The sequence below is a fragment of the Hippocampus comes genome, unplaced genomic scaffold, assembly GCF_001891065.2.
Source record: "Hippocampus comes isolate QL1 unplaced genomic scaffold, H_comes_QL1_v1.1 scaffold113, whole genome shotgun sequence".
Taxonomy (NCBI): domain Eukaryota; kingdom Metazoa; phylum Chordata; class Actinopteri; order Syngnathiformes; family Syngnathidae; genus Hippocampus; species Hippocampus comes.
The window spans coordinates 963,720-980,278 of record NW_017806160.1 but is presented as its reverse complement, the minus strand read 5'-3'; the positions used below and the strand labels follow the sequence as shown (position 1 = coordinate 980,278).

The 16,559-nt window shown below is 45.3% G+C and overlaps 2 protein-coding genes and 1 long non-coding RNA gene across 4 annotated transcripts in view; 1 reads left to right on the top strand and 2 right to left on the bottom strand.

Annotated features, from left to right (window-relative positions):
• LOC109531388 (uncharacterized) overlaps positions 1–2,787 on the top strand; it is a 5,382-nt gene extending 2,595 nt beyond the window's left edge. Inside the window, exon 2 of the long non-coding RNA XR_002171163.1 lies at positions 2,436–2,787. This is a non-coding gene — a long non-coding RNA (uncharacterized LOC109531388). The remainder of the gene's footprint in view (positions 1–2,435) is intronic.
• A 652-nt stretch (positions 2,788–3,439) lies between these two features.
• On the bottom strand, positions 3,440–9,064 carry hoxc12a (homeobox C12a). 2 transcript variants are annotated; one of them, XM_019895677.1, is made up of 3 exons: positions 6,469–9,064; positions 5,108–5,384; positions 3,440–5,059 (listed from the first exon to the last, which is right to left on the bottom strand). In XM_019895677.1, exons 1-2 carry the CDS (start codon positions 7,106–7,108, stop codon positions 5,146–5,148), a joined length of 879 nt encoding a protein of 292 aa, XP_019751236.1. In that variant the 5' UTR covers positions 7,109–9,064; the 3' UTR covers positions 3,440–5,059; positions 5,108–5,145. The 2 variants fall into 2 exon arrangements, with proteins under 2 accessions (XP_019751236.1, XP_019751235.1); XM_019895676.1 differs by having other exon boundaries at positions 3,440–5,384.
• A 5,045-nt stretch (positions 9,065–14,109) lies between these two features.
• Positions 14,110–16,559, bottom strand: part of hoxc13a (homeobox C13a) — a 3,682-nt gene continuing 1,232 nt past the window's right edge. Inside the window, exon 2 of the mRNA XM_019895573.1 lies at positions 14,110–15,206. Coding sequence (XP_019751132.1) covers positions 14,950–15,206 — 257 coding nt within the window. The 3' untranslated portion in view covers positions 14,110–14,949. The remainder of the gene's footprint in view (positions 15,207–16,559) is intronic.

Below are 16,559 nucleotides of genomic sequence, written 5' to 3'. Positions count from 1 at the left end.
GTGTGTGTGTGTGTGTGTTTGTGTGTGTGTGTGCAAACAGAAACAAATGTTAGTGTAACAAAAATTATTTTATTATAATGTCTTAAATGATTACTAGAATATATAATCAAGTCAGACTTAAAATAGTTAATTATTGCATTTGACTTTTAAAATACATTTTAAAAACGTTTTTGATAACTTTTATGCCAACTAATTTAATAGTATTTATTTGGGGTGTTGAATCTAAAAATAGTGGCAATGATTGCAGTCGATTGTTTGTCTTTCCGACACCGTCGTTCGCTGTAGCGAATACAAAACAAAAAAAGATCCAATTACAAATAGATCAACCGAAAATTTCCTTGCACACGCAAAAAAATTAAAATAAAACGAAACTAAAAGGTCAAATAAACAAACTTAAAGAGATAGAGCGCAATATGAAATGTTGATATCGAGTTGTGGGAAATGGGGGGGGGGGAATTGTAAAATTGCGGGCAAATGAAAGACTGTCGTCCCTGGTCTGGTCAATTAATTTGACATATGCTGCCTGAGTAAAATATGAGTTTTGCTGCTCAAAGTAGACGTGTTGGGGGGACAATCACGCACTCTCTATCGACAAATTAAAAATGTAAACTTTATGCACCAATGACAAGTGTGACAAATAATATTTTCCAATTATTCGCAAAGGGTGATCGAAAATAAAACGACAGCACGAGATGCCAAAGTAGGACATAGAACGCAGCAGTCGGAGCAGTCGCGCCACGCTTTAAGAATCCAAAGTATGACGTCGATTGGCCAAACATTGCAAACTCGCCAAGGGAACCAATTTTAAACGTGTTTTTCTTCTCTTTTGTCAATGACACATGCACAATGATTAAATAATAACAAGAAGCTTGTTGAGAATGGAGCACACCTCGGAAATATAACCACAGATGTCTCATCTAAACAACGATGGTAGAAAGCACACTTTTCACAACAATTCGACCAGTACATATACAAACACACTCGCGCACTCAGAACAGTATCGGGCATTTTTCTTGTGTGTGTGAGTGTGTGTGTGTGTGTGTGTGTTTTTTTTTTTTTTCTGGCCAGCCACTCGCCATAAAGGCCGCGCGGCTCTGCTCCAGTGGTGGGGGGCTGCGAGCCCACGCAGCCCACGTGACACAAGTTCTCTGCGAAGGGCACCGTGAAGCTCACTGACCTTTGAGACGTGGAGACTGCGGGCCGCCATAAACACATTTGGTCAGTCTCAAAGTCAAACTTGGTGCTGAGCACGCACGCAAGCTATTGTTCCAAGTGGTGCAAAACCCCAGCGACGTTTTACAATCCGGATGTCTCAATTCAGGTTCCTCCGCCTGCACTCCCTTCTTTTCGGGGCTTTGAAATTCTGCCAGCTACAGAACACACGCACCCAAAGTCGCGCCGCAAAGCTGATTTTGAGGATTCGGCATAATATGCTCATAAAGCGAAGAATCAAAGCGAATAATCAAAGTTTCCTTGAACAAGTTTCACATTAAGCTGTGCGCGGCGGGACATCCTGCATCCTGCATGCGCAAGCCTGCATACACAGTCAAAGGGCAGCAAGTTACAAAGGTGCCCAAAAGTCATTGCGTCGTGGGGAGAGAATAAAAAAAAACACCACACCCTTTAAACCAGACACAAGGTCGGTGCGTGGTTCGAGAAGTGATTTTAGAGGAAGTATTGTACAACAAGATGGAATGTTGTTCAATCGCACGGGACGCGCTGTGTGTATTGTGATGATACGATTGACCTTGGCCGTTTGGGAATGTGCCCTCCAGAAGTGAATGTGCAGGCCAAGTCAGCAGCGAGATGGAGCATTTTATGCAGCGCATTCAACAAGGCAACAATAAACAAATACGAAGGCGCCACTTTTAATTTTGACGGAGACAAACCTGACTGCTATGAATAATGTACTCCAATCGCTAACCAGCTCGCTCGTTGACGCTGTTGCTTCGCATCTGTTGCACGCTCGCGCAGCACGATTTGCACATTCAAAGGAAAAGAGTGAAATGAAAACGGAAGAGTGCCTCAAATAACACTTGGGCCACTGCATGCGAGTGAGAACTCGTTTGTTGTTGTTTTTGTCTCCCTCAACGTGGAACTGTCGTGGATCCCAAACGTGAACCAGATATAGGAGAACTTTGACGTGGAGGATTCTTGAAACCAAAGCACATCTCCAGCTGTTTGTCATCATCCGCCGCCTAAAAAACAACTATTCCAACGTGGAACTTTCTCATTTTCGACAACAACTTCGCTCCAGCGTCGTCTTGAAAGCGAGACACGGGGTGCAGGCGTTGTGACGTCACTACAACATTTGCTGTCAACTCTGCGAGGTCTGCATGTTGTGTGATTTGATAACAACTCAGTCGAACTAATTTGAGTGTGAAAATCAAACTCAAGCGAGGTCGCTGAAGCACAATGCATCTCTTTGCTCACAGCGGTTCGTGTCCTGACACGCATGTCCACGAGCACCGAGGTCAGGAAGAAAATGGAGCTGTGCCGATTCCTCGCGGGACATAACGATTCGAGTGAGCGTGGACCGAAAAGACAACAAGAAAAGCTCACAATGCTGGACGCAAACGCGTGCTCGTGTTGCACTTCAGACATACGCACGCAGCCGCACGAACTATCATATCCTTGCTTGACTGAGCCTTGGCAGAATGCAGCGCTTGCTGGCTGCACGGTACACAGCAGACAAGGCCGACTTTTATCGCTTCATTGCTTCTTATGCAAATGTGCGCACCTCCGGTGCAAACCAGGGCACGAGGGGGTGCATGTATGTAAAAAGAAGGAAAAAAAGAGTGGGTCCACTGGGCCTGTTTATATGGAGCACCAGGGTGTAACACCATTACTGACTTTACAGAGCTGTTTCATGTTTAGCGGCACCATTATAGCCTTGCAAAAGAGTACCCATATTAAGTTCTAATTGAAAGGAAGCCCTGTTAGATGGATAAAAACACACACATACAGCCACACGCCCACACATTATATATATATATATATATATACAAATACACACACACACACATATATATACTAATGTGTGTGTGTGTGTGTGTGTGTGTGTGTGTGTGTGTGTGTGTGTGTGTGTGTGCGTGTGTGTGTGTGTGTGTGTTTTTATCCATCTATCTATCTACAATAAAAATCAGCCGAAGGCATGCACTATTGGGGATCCTGGAGAACGTTTGAAGCCGGAAGTTGCAAGTGTTGCTGTTTTGTTTTGTTTTTCGATTGTTTTGGGGGCGAGCTCACCTCTGTCATGCACTTTTGTATTCAGGCGGTCCCAATAAAGAAAGGCCAACCTGCGCAGCTTGGAGTTCACAGAATGTGGATTATGTGCAAGCCGCCCCCTCCGCCTCCGACACTATACTTCAAATTACGGCTCAGATCTTCGGGTCCCTCCTGTATAACGCAATCCCGACGGCCAATGACAAGACTGAGGGACGTTGCAATATTCTGTTTATTGAAGACCGTACGCATATACATTCATATCATGACTATACAAGACAATGGAGCAATCCTTACAAGCGCAAAGAAAGCAATGCAAACGAGGGCCCAAATCAAAGTAACCACCAGAACAAACAGCTACTAACACGGAACATTTTGGGGGACCCCTTTTGTCCATATCAAATATGTGCCAGTATATATTTATATCATAATAGAAGAGGCCGAGCACATTTCCAACTCCCGCTGCACGACCACAAATATGCTTCACGGAATGCGACAGTATTCGTTGTTCAAGACGATTCAAAACATAAAGCACCAATACACGGCGTGGAACGGGGATCCACACAATCGAGTAACATGTGTCATGACATTGCAGGACAAAGTTATACACGAGTAGGAGGTCGCAGGAGGACGTCGAGGGCGGCCGCGCAGCGCCCGCACGTCCCTCCTCAAAGAACAACGCCAACAAGCATTCCCGCGGTCTCAACGCGGGGTCGCCTCGGAAAGTGGACAGGGAGAAAAATAAAAAATACACACACAGATAATTCAGAAGACAAACGCGTCACCTACATGAAAAGTGGCCCGACCTGGAGTACTTTCACAGTAATGTCATGCTGCAAATACACTGCTCACGGCTACACCCGTTACTCGTTCGACCGCATCCGCACACGCGAATACTTCTTATGGACGATTGCTCTCATTATTATTAATAGTGCTGGTATGATTATCCGTAAGATATCTATTCATCACGAGCACCAAAAAAAATCTGAAAATCTGAAATCCTGTTTAAGGCCTGGAGGAGGGAAAATCGCCTGCTGAAATTACACCATCAGGCCTTAAATGCATCAATATGTCGATTGTTTAAAATACGGACACTAAGTTTTTCACTTAACAATTATATGCTGTCAACTAAAATATTATTTTTTCCCCTTCTTTTTTTAAATGCGTGCAGCACTTCTCCATAGGTAGGAAGCAGTACAATGACAGCAGATGGGCGCAATCATTGCACACGAAAAATAAAGACGGTGAACCTGCCTTTATTTGTTGGACTTGACGTACTGCGTGGCTCTCCTCCTGCACACTTGCACACTTCCTGCCCGTGACCGTGAACGTGTCCACAACGCGTGGCCCAAATTATACTATATTGTGTCCGTGCGTGCGTGTGTATGCGCGGAGGGCAAGACTCCCCCCCCCCCTCCTCCCTCCCTGCTATTTAATCACATTAGTGGATTGATGCGTAGATTCAACCACTTGAGTCCTGGCGGTCCTTTTGAATGTCTAGCTTTGTTTTGGAAGGTTTTTCGAAAGAGGCCCTGCCTGTTTTCGTTCATTCACACGCAAGCGCGGGCAAAAAGACCATTGAGGGTGTTATGTGAAATTTGGCTCGTTGCGTTTCCCTCAAATTGGGGAGTCGACTTGACTGAAGCTCCCCAAATTTGTGCGACGACAGCAATGATTGAATTTCATACACTGGCTCGAAAACAGCAGGAAATGGGGCTGGCGAACAGAACTTCCTTGGAAAGATGAAGAAGAGGCCGTGCATGCACTTGAAAACCACGTGAGCACAGAAGATTGGGCTACTTTTTGTTTTGCGTTTTTCTTTCTTTCTTTCTTTCTTTCTTTCTTTCTTTCTTTCTTTCTTTCTTTCTTTCTTTCTTTCTTTAGCGTCTCGCTGATTCACCTTCTGCAGCCGCGTCAGCACTAAAAGTAGGCCAGAGCTTGTTCCCTCAGCATGAGTCTCTTCTTCTTCATCCTGCGGTTCTGGAACCAGATCTTCACCTGCTGGTCGCTGAGGTTGAGCCGGTCGGAGAGCTCCCTCCGCCGCTGTCTGGTGATGAACTCGTTCAGCATGAATTCGCCCTCCAGCTCGGCCAGCTGAAGTTTGGAGTAAGGTTTGCGCTTCTTCCTGGTCCGCGTGTGCATCGGGTACCACGGGGCACCTGGACAAGGAAGAGGGCGAAGGTGGTGAGGAGGAGGAGGACGGCGAGGAGGTGGAGGAGGAAGAACAGGAGGTTGGAGCAAGTTCATGTATAGCTGCATAACGCAAAATCATGGTCACATCCAAGGTTAGGGCGAGTCTGGAGGGACGTCAGCTTACTGGCGACCCACTCGACGAAACCTTTCATTGAGCAATCACCACAAATAAGAACGGACACAAGGGGACGTTTTCCCCGTAAACTTTAAATTGGCTATCAGAGAAATTAAGCCGATAAGGAAGCGAGCAGCCACTTCCTGCACGCGACGCCTAATGCAATTTGTTTTAGTTCTTCCCCCTTTCAAGCAGCAATCGATAAGACATTTTCCAGAATCCTACTTATATTCACGGTGTCCCTTGCATCTTCATCCGGCATATAGCAGAATGATTCGTGCCACAGCAAAAAAGTTTTATTGTCGCAGTTAAAGTTGCATTCACGTGACAATTAAGCCGCGTTGGCTTTATTTGCCAATGTCTGCGGCCGCGTGTTAAATTAGCGTCGAATACATGCAACTGATAAAAATACCGTTTACAAGTCATTAAAAACAAGAAAAAGAGAGAGAGAGAGAGAGAGAAAGAAATTAATCTGGAGGCAGTGAAGCGGGGCTGATCTCTCTCTTTGTTTTTCTTTTTTTTTGGTTGTTGTTAATTAAAGCGCGTCGTGGCCGTGGGCGCGCCACTTTGCAGCGGCCAACACAGGACAAAAGTCACATGCATGCAGGCGAGGTGCATGCTTTCGTGGGAGCACGGTGACAAAGATGCTGTCTTTTGGAAAAGGGGCTCCACCATGGAGGGGACGCAAAAAAAAAAAAAGAAGAAAAGACACATGGCGTGTGGAGCATTTTTAGGGCAACCCCTAGTGGCGTGTGCGCACCGCGCAAGTCCCTTTGCAGTCTGCACAACATTACCGCACTAATTGACGCTTTTCTACACTCGTGTATGCGCAGCCTAGCTATACACGCGCATGCAGCGTGCACTCGAACAACGACAACAGAATCAAATGAAAAGCTGCTTTCCCGTTCCCCTCTGAAATGTCAAGCGGCACCCACCTCCGCCCGCGGCTATGTTGTTGGCGTGGCTTGCCGGGGACACCAGGCTCTGCGTGTCGCCGGATGGGGGCTTGCTGCTCTCGTTGAGCAGGGACGAGCTGGAGTCGGACTCCATGGACTGGCAGGACGGAGGGTCCTGCGTCAGCTGCTCGTTGCCGTACTCGTATTTGGCGAAGGCGGCCGCCGCCACTGCGGCGGCGGCGCCAATCCCGGCGTGCATCCCGTGCTCTGATGTTAGGGATGAGGAGGTTGTGTCCCTCGCCCTGTCCTCCCGCTTGAGGCCACCTGAGCCCGAGCCCGAGCTTCCACTGCCGCCGCCGCTTCCGCCGCCGCACGCCTCCCTGGCGCCGTTGCCGTAGTAACACTTGGCCTCCTCCGCTCTGCTGATCTCACACGAGCGGTTGAACGAGGGGTTAATAGAGACGGGGCTGCTGAAGTAGGACTGGGAGTATCCATTGCACGGCTCCGAAGGATTCCACGGGAGGGAGCAAACGTTGTCCCTCCTGGGGTAGGAGAGAGACGGTAGCCCCGCCAGTTGTCCCCCCGAGGCTCGAAAATTGGGGAAATAAAAGGTGTCTCCAGTGTGGATGTTTACCAAAGGTCCCACAAAGCCCGGATTAAGGAGATTATGCTCGCCCATTTCCGCGGGCCCGACCAACAGCTTCTAGTTTATTGCAATCTGACATTTAACATAGTTAAACCTGGGGGGGCGCCTGATTGGTCAGCCTGAGACCACGTGTCTAGGCCAACTTCTGCTCCACGGGGTCCCACCCACTCGCTCGGGCTCAGGCAAAACAAAACATTCACGTCTCTATAGCTCAGCTTTATATGCTTTTTGAAAATACCATAAAGCTTTTTATAAAATTCCACAAGCTTGTTTCTTTCTTGACTTGAGTCATGAGACCAAAAGTACCCAGTGCTGCTTTTTTTGTCTTTTCTTAAAACCACTTCACTAAAGGAGTTGGCCGTGTTCTCGTTTAATATTTTTACAAGCTGGCAAAAGTTTTTATTTTTTGTTAAACGCTCTGTCTATCTCATGAAAACACTGTCCCCCACCCACTTTCGAGGAGGGTTTGCATGTGGCATCTTGTACCAAATTATGGTTGAATTCCTTGTCACATAAAGGCGTGATGTCCCAACTTTACAAGCTTGTTTTAAAGAAAGGACTGATGCTCATTGCCGTATTTACAGTAAGAGAGGGTCAGCAGGTTGAAGCCAGTGGCTCTGTTGAAAAAAAAAATGTGTGTGTGTGTGGGGGGGGCGGGGGTGGCTCTATAAGGTTACTTTAAGAGCGTATATTCTATAGCACACCTCACATGAACAAGTTTAACAGATCGCTCCAATAAAGCCCACTGACTAACTCTGGTGGGATTGTTACCCTTCTCGCAATTCTTTTATATGATTTTTACAGGATAACAGGGGACACGTAACTGAGAGTTTCCGTCTGCGCTAATTAGTTGATTTGTGGAGTCACTTCTCTACAAAAGATCGGGGCATCTTGAATTAAAAAACAACAACAACAGCAGCAACAAAGAAAATCAAAAAGAAAGAAAAGAGCAGTTATGACTTTGCTTGAAATAGTTTGCACTATCATTAACATGAAAGTGCCCAACACGCACAAACATTCGCACGCAACTTGCACAGCCAGCCCCACAAACTCCACTTGCAGCCTTCACAATTAACGCTGCATCAACTGCACTATTGTTCATTGAGATTCTATACAAATGATGCAAATAATGGGCATATTTTTATGAATTAAAGAAAAACTGCAGCATTACTAAACTTAATTCAATCGAAGATAGACAGAACAGAGGTATTTAAAAAACCCAAAACAATTGCATTCGCTATAAGCGGCCGCATGCACGACGAAGCCAAGTTCACGGTTGCTTGAACTTGGTTTTGAACTCAAAATAGGCAAAATTGTCAAAGTTTAGAAAAAAAATACTTGACATCAGTTTGACTAGTGTGAATGAATGATGCGGAATGTTTTTGAAGTTTGTGCAATGTTTTTGAAGTTTGTACAATTTGTGTGTGCGTGCGTGCGTGCGTGTGTGTGTGTGTGTGTGTGTGTGTGTGTGTGTGTGTTGCGTTGCATGTTTGAACAAATTGGTGGACATAAAATATCAACTATATATCTAAAATGCAAGGAATGAAAAAAAAGAAAATAAGAAAAAAAAACTTGCGCAATTCTAAGTGCTAAGTGAGTCGTTCACAAGTACGTGAGAGCTCCTGCTCTCCAAAGTGATCCTGACGCGCTTCAAATATGCTCGAGTGTTATGCAGGAACTTTTTTTTTTTTTTTGCAAACCAGTCGGCATTTGAGAGCAGAAAGCTGATGTTGTATCTCATCGCACCAACCTAAATAAAGGCAGACCGCACTTCGAAAAGGCTTCAAATGGAGATTTCAAATAGGCTTGCTCCACTTCGCTACGCGCTGCTGCTGCTGCGCATATTTTTCATCACAGCTAAAGTGAGGAGCGTTTAGGCGTCCTACTGCAGCGCGTCAAGACCTTGTCATAATACAAACAGCAAAAGCCAAAGAATCGAGTGCGACGTTGACTCCAAAGCGGCCCTGCATGAGCGGCCAGCCAGCAGCCACACAAGCTACACGAGCCACCTGGGTGCGCAGCGTGAGTAGAGCCGAAGGCTGAAGTCGCCTCTTTACCTTGGACGGAAGAGGACCAGTGTTGGGCGTCCTCCGCTGCTCTGCTCCCAAACGTCCGCATTTGACTTTCAGCCCAGTGCGATGGCTGCGCTAGGGGCATCTCCTGCACTCTCGGGATGATGTCATGCTTGGCTCCCGCAGAAATCCATTTGCCTTTTGCTCTCGTTAGGGGGGGAGGCAAGCAATCTTAAAAAGGGGCTAAGGGGGGCCAAGCATATCGAGCATAGAGACAGTCAAGGTCACTGTCTAGTACAGCGTCTCCTCGATAATGGAATTAGCCTCCTGAAATCCATTGGTGGTGGCCAGACAGGGCAATAGCCCCAAACAAAGGGCCTTTCTCTCCATTTTCTCTCTTTGATTCAGTGAGGCAGGTTGTTATGGCCTTGGGCAATCCCTTTTTTTAAAGCTCCCTTCAAGACATGCAAGCAGCAAGTGCTAGTTTCACTTAAAAACGCCACTTGGGATGAGCGTCGAAATTGCCCCACGACAGCAACCACACTGGACGCAGCGTTTGCTGCGCATCAGCAAGACACGAGTGTGTTAAAATAATACGCATCAAAAATAAAAAATTTGGATGAGAGTCCAAACGTCTGCTTTATTCAGCAGGACTCCACCCCACCCCCCAAAAAAGGTATTTCGAGTCGTTCCTAATTTTGTCGTTAAATGAACGTGAAATAATTCAATGTCGGATTGAACTTGACCGTCACTTTGATGGGAAAACTTTTCTAAAGCGATCAGTTTTATATTTCAAAAAGAAAATAATTGAACTCAATTATAATATTTGAATGACAGTATAGTCCTGTAAATATATGATACTGATGTTTTGTAAATGCTTGTTTTAGTGAGCAGAATTTGTGCATTTCCATTATTCACACATGCACGCTGCAACCACCATTAAAAAAAAAGTAAATTCAGGGCTCGACGCTGCCCTTAAATGAAGACATTTGGCTGCGGAAATTTGGGACCACGCAACGACAATTTTCATCCACTCGCGGCAAGTGCAACCTTTTCGGATTTTCGCATTTCGTTTCTTTTTCTTTTTATTTAAATCACTACTATTCTTTATTTTTGTTGTTTTTGTTGCTGACAAACTTCTGCTCCAAACTTCAGCCCGTTCATCATTAACCCTTAAAATAAATGGTATGCACGCATATTTATTGGCAAGTCAATTTAGAGTACGTGTGCGTCCCTAAAATTTCAGGTTAGGGGCCACTGAGCTCCGAATTAAAAAAAAAGTTACTGTGGAGCCGTGCAAAATGAAAATGCAATATCTTGTATCGCAATGCGCCACCCACACACTATGAAACACTTTCTTAAGTGTAAGGATCTTAAATGCACTGTCAAATCATAAGTGACACATTCAAAAGCTTTCCGGATAGAATGCAATGTGAAATATATTGTGCAGTCTAAAAAGAAGTATTCTATTTCTGTTCTGCAATTTATATTAAAAGGGCCATTACACTGAAGTGCGCGTTTAGAATGTGTGTAAACAACACTCACGTGCATGCACTGAAATGGAACTCGAATTCAACGGAATAAAAATACATTTCTGGTCCAAGACATGTCTGTTTTTTTTTTTTTTTTTTTTTGCTCCCCTTCCTAAGAGCCCATCAATAAGTCAAAAGTACGAAAGCTAAACACCAAGCGAGCAAGCTGCCACTGTGCAAGGCTGACATTTTTGCTTGCATAGCAGCAGGCAGCACTTCCTGATATTTTCCTCTGCTCACCACCAGAGGTTATCAGCCCCCTTTTCAATGGCTCCCGTGGAAGGCCTGCAGCTCCACCCCTCGACCCCCCCAAACACACACGCACACACACACACACGCACACACACACACACACACACACACACACACACACACACACACACACACACACACACACACACACTTAGAAATGCTACGAGCACTCGTTAATAAAAGAAAATGAGACTTTCAGTCAGCAACTACAAGGCACAACCTGGACCAGTTTCATTTTGAACCTCATCACATAAATTGATAGGATGGAATTTATTGTTTGGTGAGGCTACAAGGGAGCAAACAAACTTTCACCAATATAGCTGCCACGAGTCCTCACCTTGCATGTTTCCACGCTTACACATTTATTCTCTATTCTTATCTATTTATTTTATTTTTATTTTTTTTGCGCCTGAGCACCCGATTGCTCCAGGTGCACATAAAGTGTGTGCATAATGGGGGAGGGGGGGGGGAAACGAACATTTTTAACGTCCCAAACCTGACTAATAGATTCGTATTGCTAATGGCAATTAGACTTGTACAATATTTGATGAAGACAATTTACAATGTCACAAAATACATATGGCAGCTTCCAAAATAAACAAATGTTCATTCGGGCTGTGTGGCTAATTGGTACTGCATGCGAAAATATTTGCAGCTCTATTGCTGAACAACTTTGTACACGTTACCATTTGAATAATATCATGCAAATATAATTCAGTGCAGCATGCGGGGCGACTGTTGCGGAGAAAGAGCGATATGAATAAGGACAAGAATACAATACGGGTGCTTTGAAATTTGCGTCCTAGCTGTGCAAAGTGGTCAGCGCCATTTGTGAGACGGAGCAAAGCAAAGCTGCCACGTCGAAGCTGCAGAAGAAAAAAAAAAAGACCAGCCTGTTACCTTGACGGGGCTTCTCTTCAGGACGACGTTCACGTCACTCCTCTCACCGCCACCGCTGCCGTTCGAGGTCCGCGTTGTGCTCCACGGTGTCCACTTCGGCAGAGGAAGCACTTCTGAGAGCACTTCTGTCAGAGGAGCAAAAAGACAAAAGTGCAGAGACCAAATGTTAATGCAAGGCCTGGAGTGATGGTTCGAAATGCGTTCAGAGGATTTCGCCTGACTTCCCCCTTTTTTATGCATTTATGGCATGCCATTAAGTTCGTCTGTCTAGACGGGGAAATAACACCTTGTTTGGCCACAAACAAACCGCCTGCGTCGGTGTCCAGCCCCCTATGGACAGCGCCATTTGTGAGACGGAGCAAAGCAAAGCTGCCACGTCGCAGCTGCAGAAGAAAAAAAAAAGACCAGCCTGTTACCTTGACGGGGCTTCTCTTCAGGACGACGTTCACGTCACTCCTCTCACCGCCACCGCTGCCGTTCGAGGTCCGCGTTGTGCTCCACGGTGTCCACTTCGGCAGAGGAAGCACTTCTGAGAGCACTTCTGTCAGAGGAGCAAAAAGACAAAAGTGCAGAGACCAAATGTTAATGCAAGGCCTGGAGTGATGGTTCGAAATGCGTTCAGAGGATTTCGCCTGACTTCCCCCTTTTTTATGCATTTATGGCATGCCATTAAGTTCGTCTGTCTAGACGGGGAAATAACACCTTGTTTGGCCACAAACAAACCGCCTGCGTCGGTGTCCAGCCCCCTATTTATTATGCACAATCTGCCGCCATGTCAAGGTCAAAGTGACTGCATAGTCATGGTCAAGGGTAAAAGCCACAACTTTTGCACAACAACTTCAAAAGTGCAGCGACAAAACCAACGACATCTCGAATGGCAGTCAACAACCTAAGACGATCTGGTGAGACTGGGGGTCCGAGGGGGGCAGGCAACAAATGGCCAAGCAGATTGCAACTCGACAATAATGACAGCTTATTTTATTTCCAACTGGATACGTCGCTACATTTCACTCATCAAATAAACGCAGGCAGGAAAATAGTAATCACGTCCAACACTTATCGATTATTCAGACCAATAAAAGCGCAAATGAAAAACCCGGGCTAAACTCATCTAAAGTTGCATGCCTTTATTTATTTTTTTAAATTTAAGACGACGTACAAACTTTATACTTCTCTCGACTCAAAGTTTACATTGAAGAACGGCGGTGGTGGTGGCAAACACGTTTGCTCAAAACGATAACAACCCGCATTGCATTCTTTTTCTGCGTATGAATTAATGCCGCGGTGTATTTAGTTAAAAAACAACGACCAATAAAACAACAACAGCGAACAAGATTTTTTTTGTTGTTGTTGTTTTGTGTGAAAATAAAGTAAAGCCTTGCGTTGAGTGCAAATCTCACTTGCGTCTTTTCCTCCACATTTTCATCTTGGATTTAGTCGGAATGGGAATTATGCCACAAAGTGAGCAAAGTGTCCAAACCGTTCCCAAATAAATCGGTTTGCTCTTGTGAGTACGTGGCAGATATCTTTTGGCGTCAACAATATGCGTGTGGACAACTACGCAACTCCGTGAGTAACACTAATAAATTAAAATACAAAACGCGAAAAATACGATTCCGTTATTATCATTTAAAAAGTCGACAAAGAGCAAAGGTCCAACTGGATTTTTTTACAATACAGCAATACGAGAAAAGGAAAGAAGGAGGAATACAAATTGCTAGTAGTTGTTTTCTACTTTCCGCTGCACAAACGGCATATTTGGAGCAATTTACTTCCCGAGAACTAAAACAATACCCTATACCATATCAATCTACAAATCGCAAAATAATAATCAGGATCAAAATAATGAGAATAATAATTAGAATCACAAGAAGAATAATGGCGCTGATCACAATAAAAACAATGTATTTTGAAATCAACAAGAAGGGCCAAAGTGCGAGGAATGCGGCTAATTTGGGAGGACAGCCACCAAATGTGCACCAAACAAATATGTCCGGCTGGAAAGTGTGCACCGTTCGGCCTCTCGGCAAAGGGCGACAAGACGTTGCAAGGCGCCAGCAGGCCGGCCAACAGCCACGCGGACGTTACAATGCCCGCCGGGGAAGACTTTGGATTCATCAGGCTCCGAGCACATCCGCTCGACCGTGCTGCTTCTTCTCCGAGCACGCGCGATAGCGAGCGCGCGCGCCACAGGCAGGAGCAAGAGTGTGTGCCATGCAGTGGCTGAGTGATTGGAATAGTTGATCATCGTCATCATCGTGTATTTATGAGACCGTCACGGCATAGTGCAGCAAAGTTACAAGCTCGGCGCGACAAATAAAAGGCGTGTGCATCCAGGTGTAGTACTCACTGACTTTAATGCTTTACAATCATTGCAGATGCATGACAGAATCCTTCTTGGACAAAACAAACAAACAAAAAGAAAAGAAAAGAAAACAGAAAAAAGAGAACATACAGGCACTGGATACTCGAGGATACACTTCGGCCATACGTAAGATGAATTTAAATAATTTTTAAAAAAGGCATTGCACTACACAGATAAACAACATCGCAGCCTTAGAAGAACAAACAGTCCCGCGGAGAGGAGATCATCGCTTTTGAATTCAACGGGGAAAAGAAAAGAATGGCTCACCCCAAATATTCCTCTTTTCTTTCTAATATTTTTATTTTCTCGTTGAGGGTCTTAAAGTCTTTTGGGTGCAACCTGACATGAAGTGCCAAGCATTCCTGTCGTATGGCGATAAAAACAAACAAACAAACAAACAAACAAAAAAAAGCAACAACAATCAAATTAAAGTCAGCAAACATCAGTCATGTTTTTTTTAAAAACGTCATCAGTCCTTTTGTGATTTGGTTTGGAGAGAATTATGAAAATAATAATAATCATCATCTTCATCATCATCAAAAAAAGAAAACACACAATACTTGACTTTGAATTACATATATCGTTTTAAATATTATATATTTATATATGTACAGTCATATAAAACAAAGATGGAGTCCATTTTCGGTATTTTCACAGTTTTGAGAGACTTTGTCTCCCAAGTTGAAACCGGTCGGGCCATGTGTTCTTTTGATGGAGATGGAAGTGAACTTAAAAACAAAGCAAGATGCTCGTTGCTCTCGATCTTATTCCCCCGAGGCGGAGGTAAACGCGACGCAGGAGCACGCCGGCTCCTCAAGTGGTGTGAAGGTGATTGTTCTTGGATTTGCTGACGAATTTCTTCTCCTTGACGCGCCGGTTCTGGAACCAGATCGTGACTTGGCGCTCCGAGAGGTTGGTGGCGGCCGAGATGCGTCTCCTCTTGTCTTTGGTGATGAACTTGCTGGCCGCGTACTCCTTCTCCAGCTCCTTCAGCTGCACCTTGGTGTAAGGCACGCGCTTTTTACGGCCGCGCCGGTAACTGCTCACCTCAGGCGGCAGCGGCACAACATCTGCATGCGGACACAAGGACACAAGGGCAAGGTCAAACACGCGTCCATAAACGCGCACAAATATCACCTGCGTGCTGATGGCAAACGGGCGACCAAAGCCGCGTGATCCTTCATCTAACGAGTCCCGGTGCACATTATTTGCATGCACGGCCGCGCGCTTGCGGCCTTAACACACAACGGCTAGACTATTTATGCAAAAATAACGTATACGAACGACACCTTCCACCGTCTGCCTGTGGTTCACAATTCCGCCGGTGTGCTGCACGTCAATGTCGAGACCGCTGAGCTCAAATTAAACAAATGGCATGTGATTTGTGCGCAGAGGTGTCCCAAGGAATTGTGGGTAATACCGTCAAGCACAAACAATGTGTAGTGAAGCGACCAGGGCCTTCACAGCAACGCTGCGTCGAAAAAAAGTCACTTTTGCACCAAAGCGCTCCACACTGAGCGAGCAAGCATATTCATTCGAGTTCTCAATGATTTGAATGTGGTGTGTTCCCGTCAAATGAACATGAACAGCTTCAAAAGTAGAAACGTGGACATGGGACGTAATATGTGGTGCAACAGGGCAAAAATTGATCAAAAAATTAATAAAAGTATTTGGACAACACGATTGTTGTAAAACTGTGTGTAGTCTTGTGGGCCGGGTAAGGGGTCCTGTAAATTGATGACAGCGCTAAACACCGCAGCCAACGACTGCAGGTCTTGTTGGGTGCAGCCTGGCAAAGTAATCTTGAAGGAAAACGCGGGCGCGGATCAGGGCGTGCGTATAGTGAAAATACAAAATTAAAAAATAAATGCCATGTGTTTTGCGTTTCTCTTTTTCCATTCTACAGAGAGAGGCAACTGTTGATGCTTTCACATGTGTTTGCCCCGTTCGCATTATAAAAGCAGAACAGTTGCAGCCATTTTAGAGCGAAGAGGTCGACTACGTGATTCTCAGACATTTGACACGAGTCGGCAAATCATGGTTTACAATAAGACAAGTGCTCCGGTGAACATTTTTTGTGTCTAACATGATGTCCAAGTGTGTGTGTGTGTGTGTGTGTGTGTGTGTGTGTGTGTGTGTGTGTGTGTATGTGTGTGTGTTTCTGTGTGCGCGTGTATGTAACACAAGTGGGTCCTGATATATGCAAGCCATCACAGGGCGTTGAGGTTTATTGGCACAGTCCAAACAAGCTCGGTCGCTATCTTGTCATAAAGGGCCAAAGGTTTGCCCTGCTCTCGCTTATTCTGCGTGGCTGAACTCAACTTGTGTTCATCCATCACATGACCTCAGCAAGTTGTTTTCGGAGGTCAGGCCATGAAGTGCACTGCAACCGACTTTTTTCATTTTTCCGAGAGCCCGCGTGG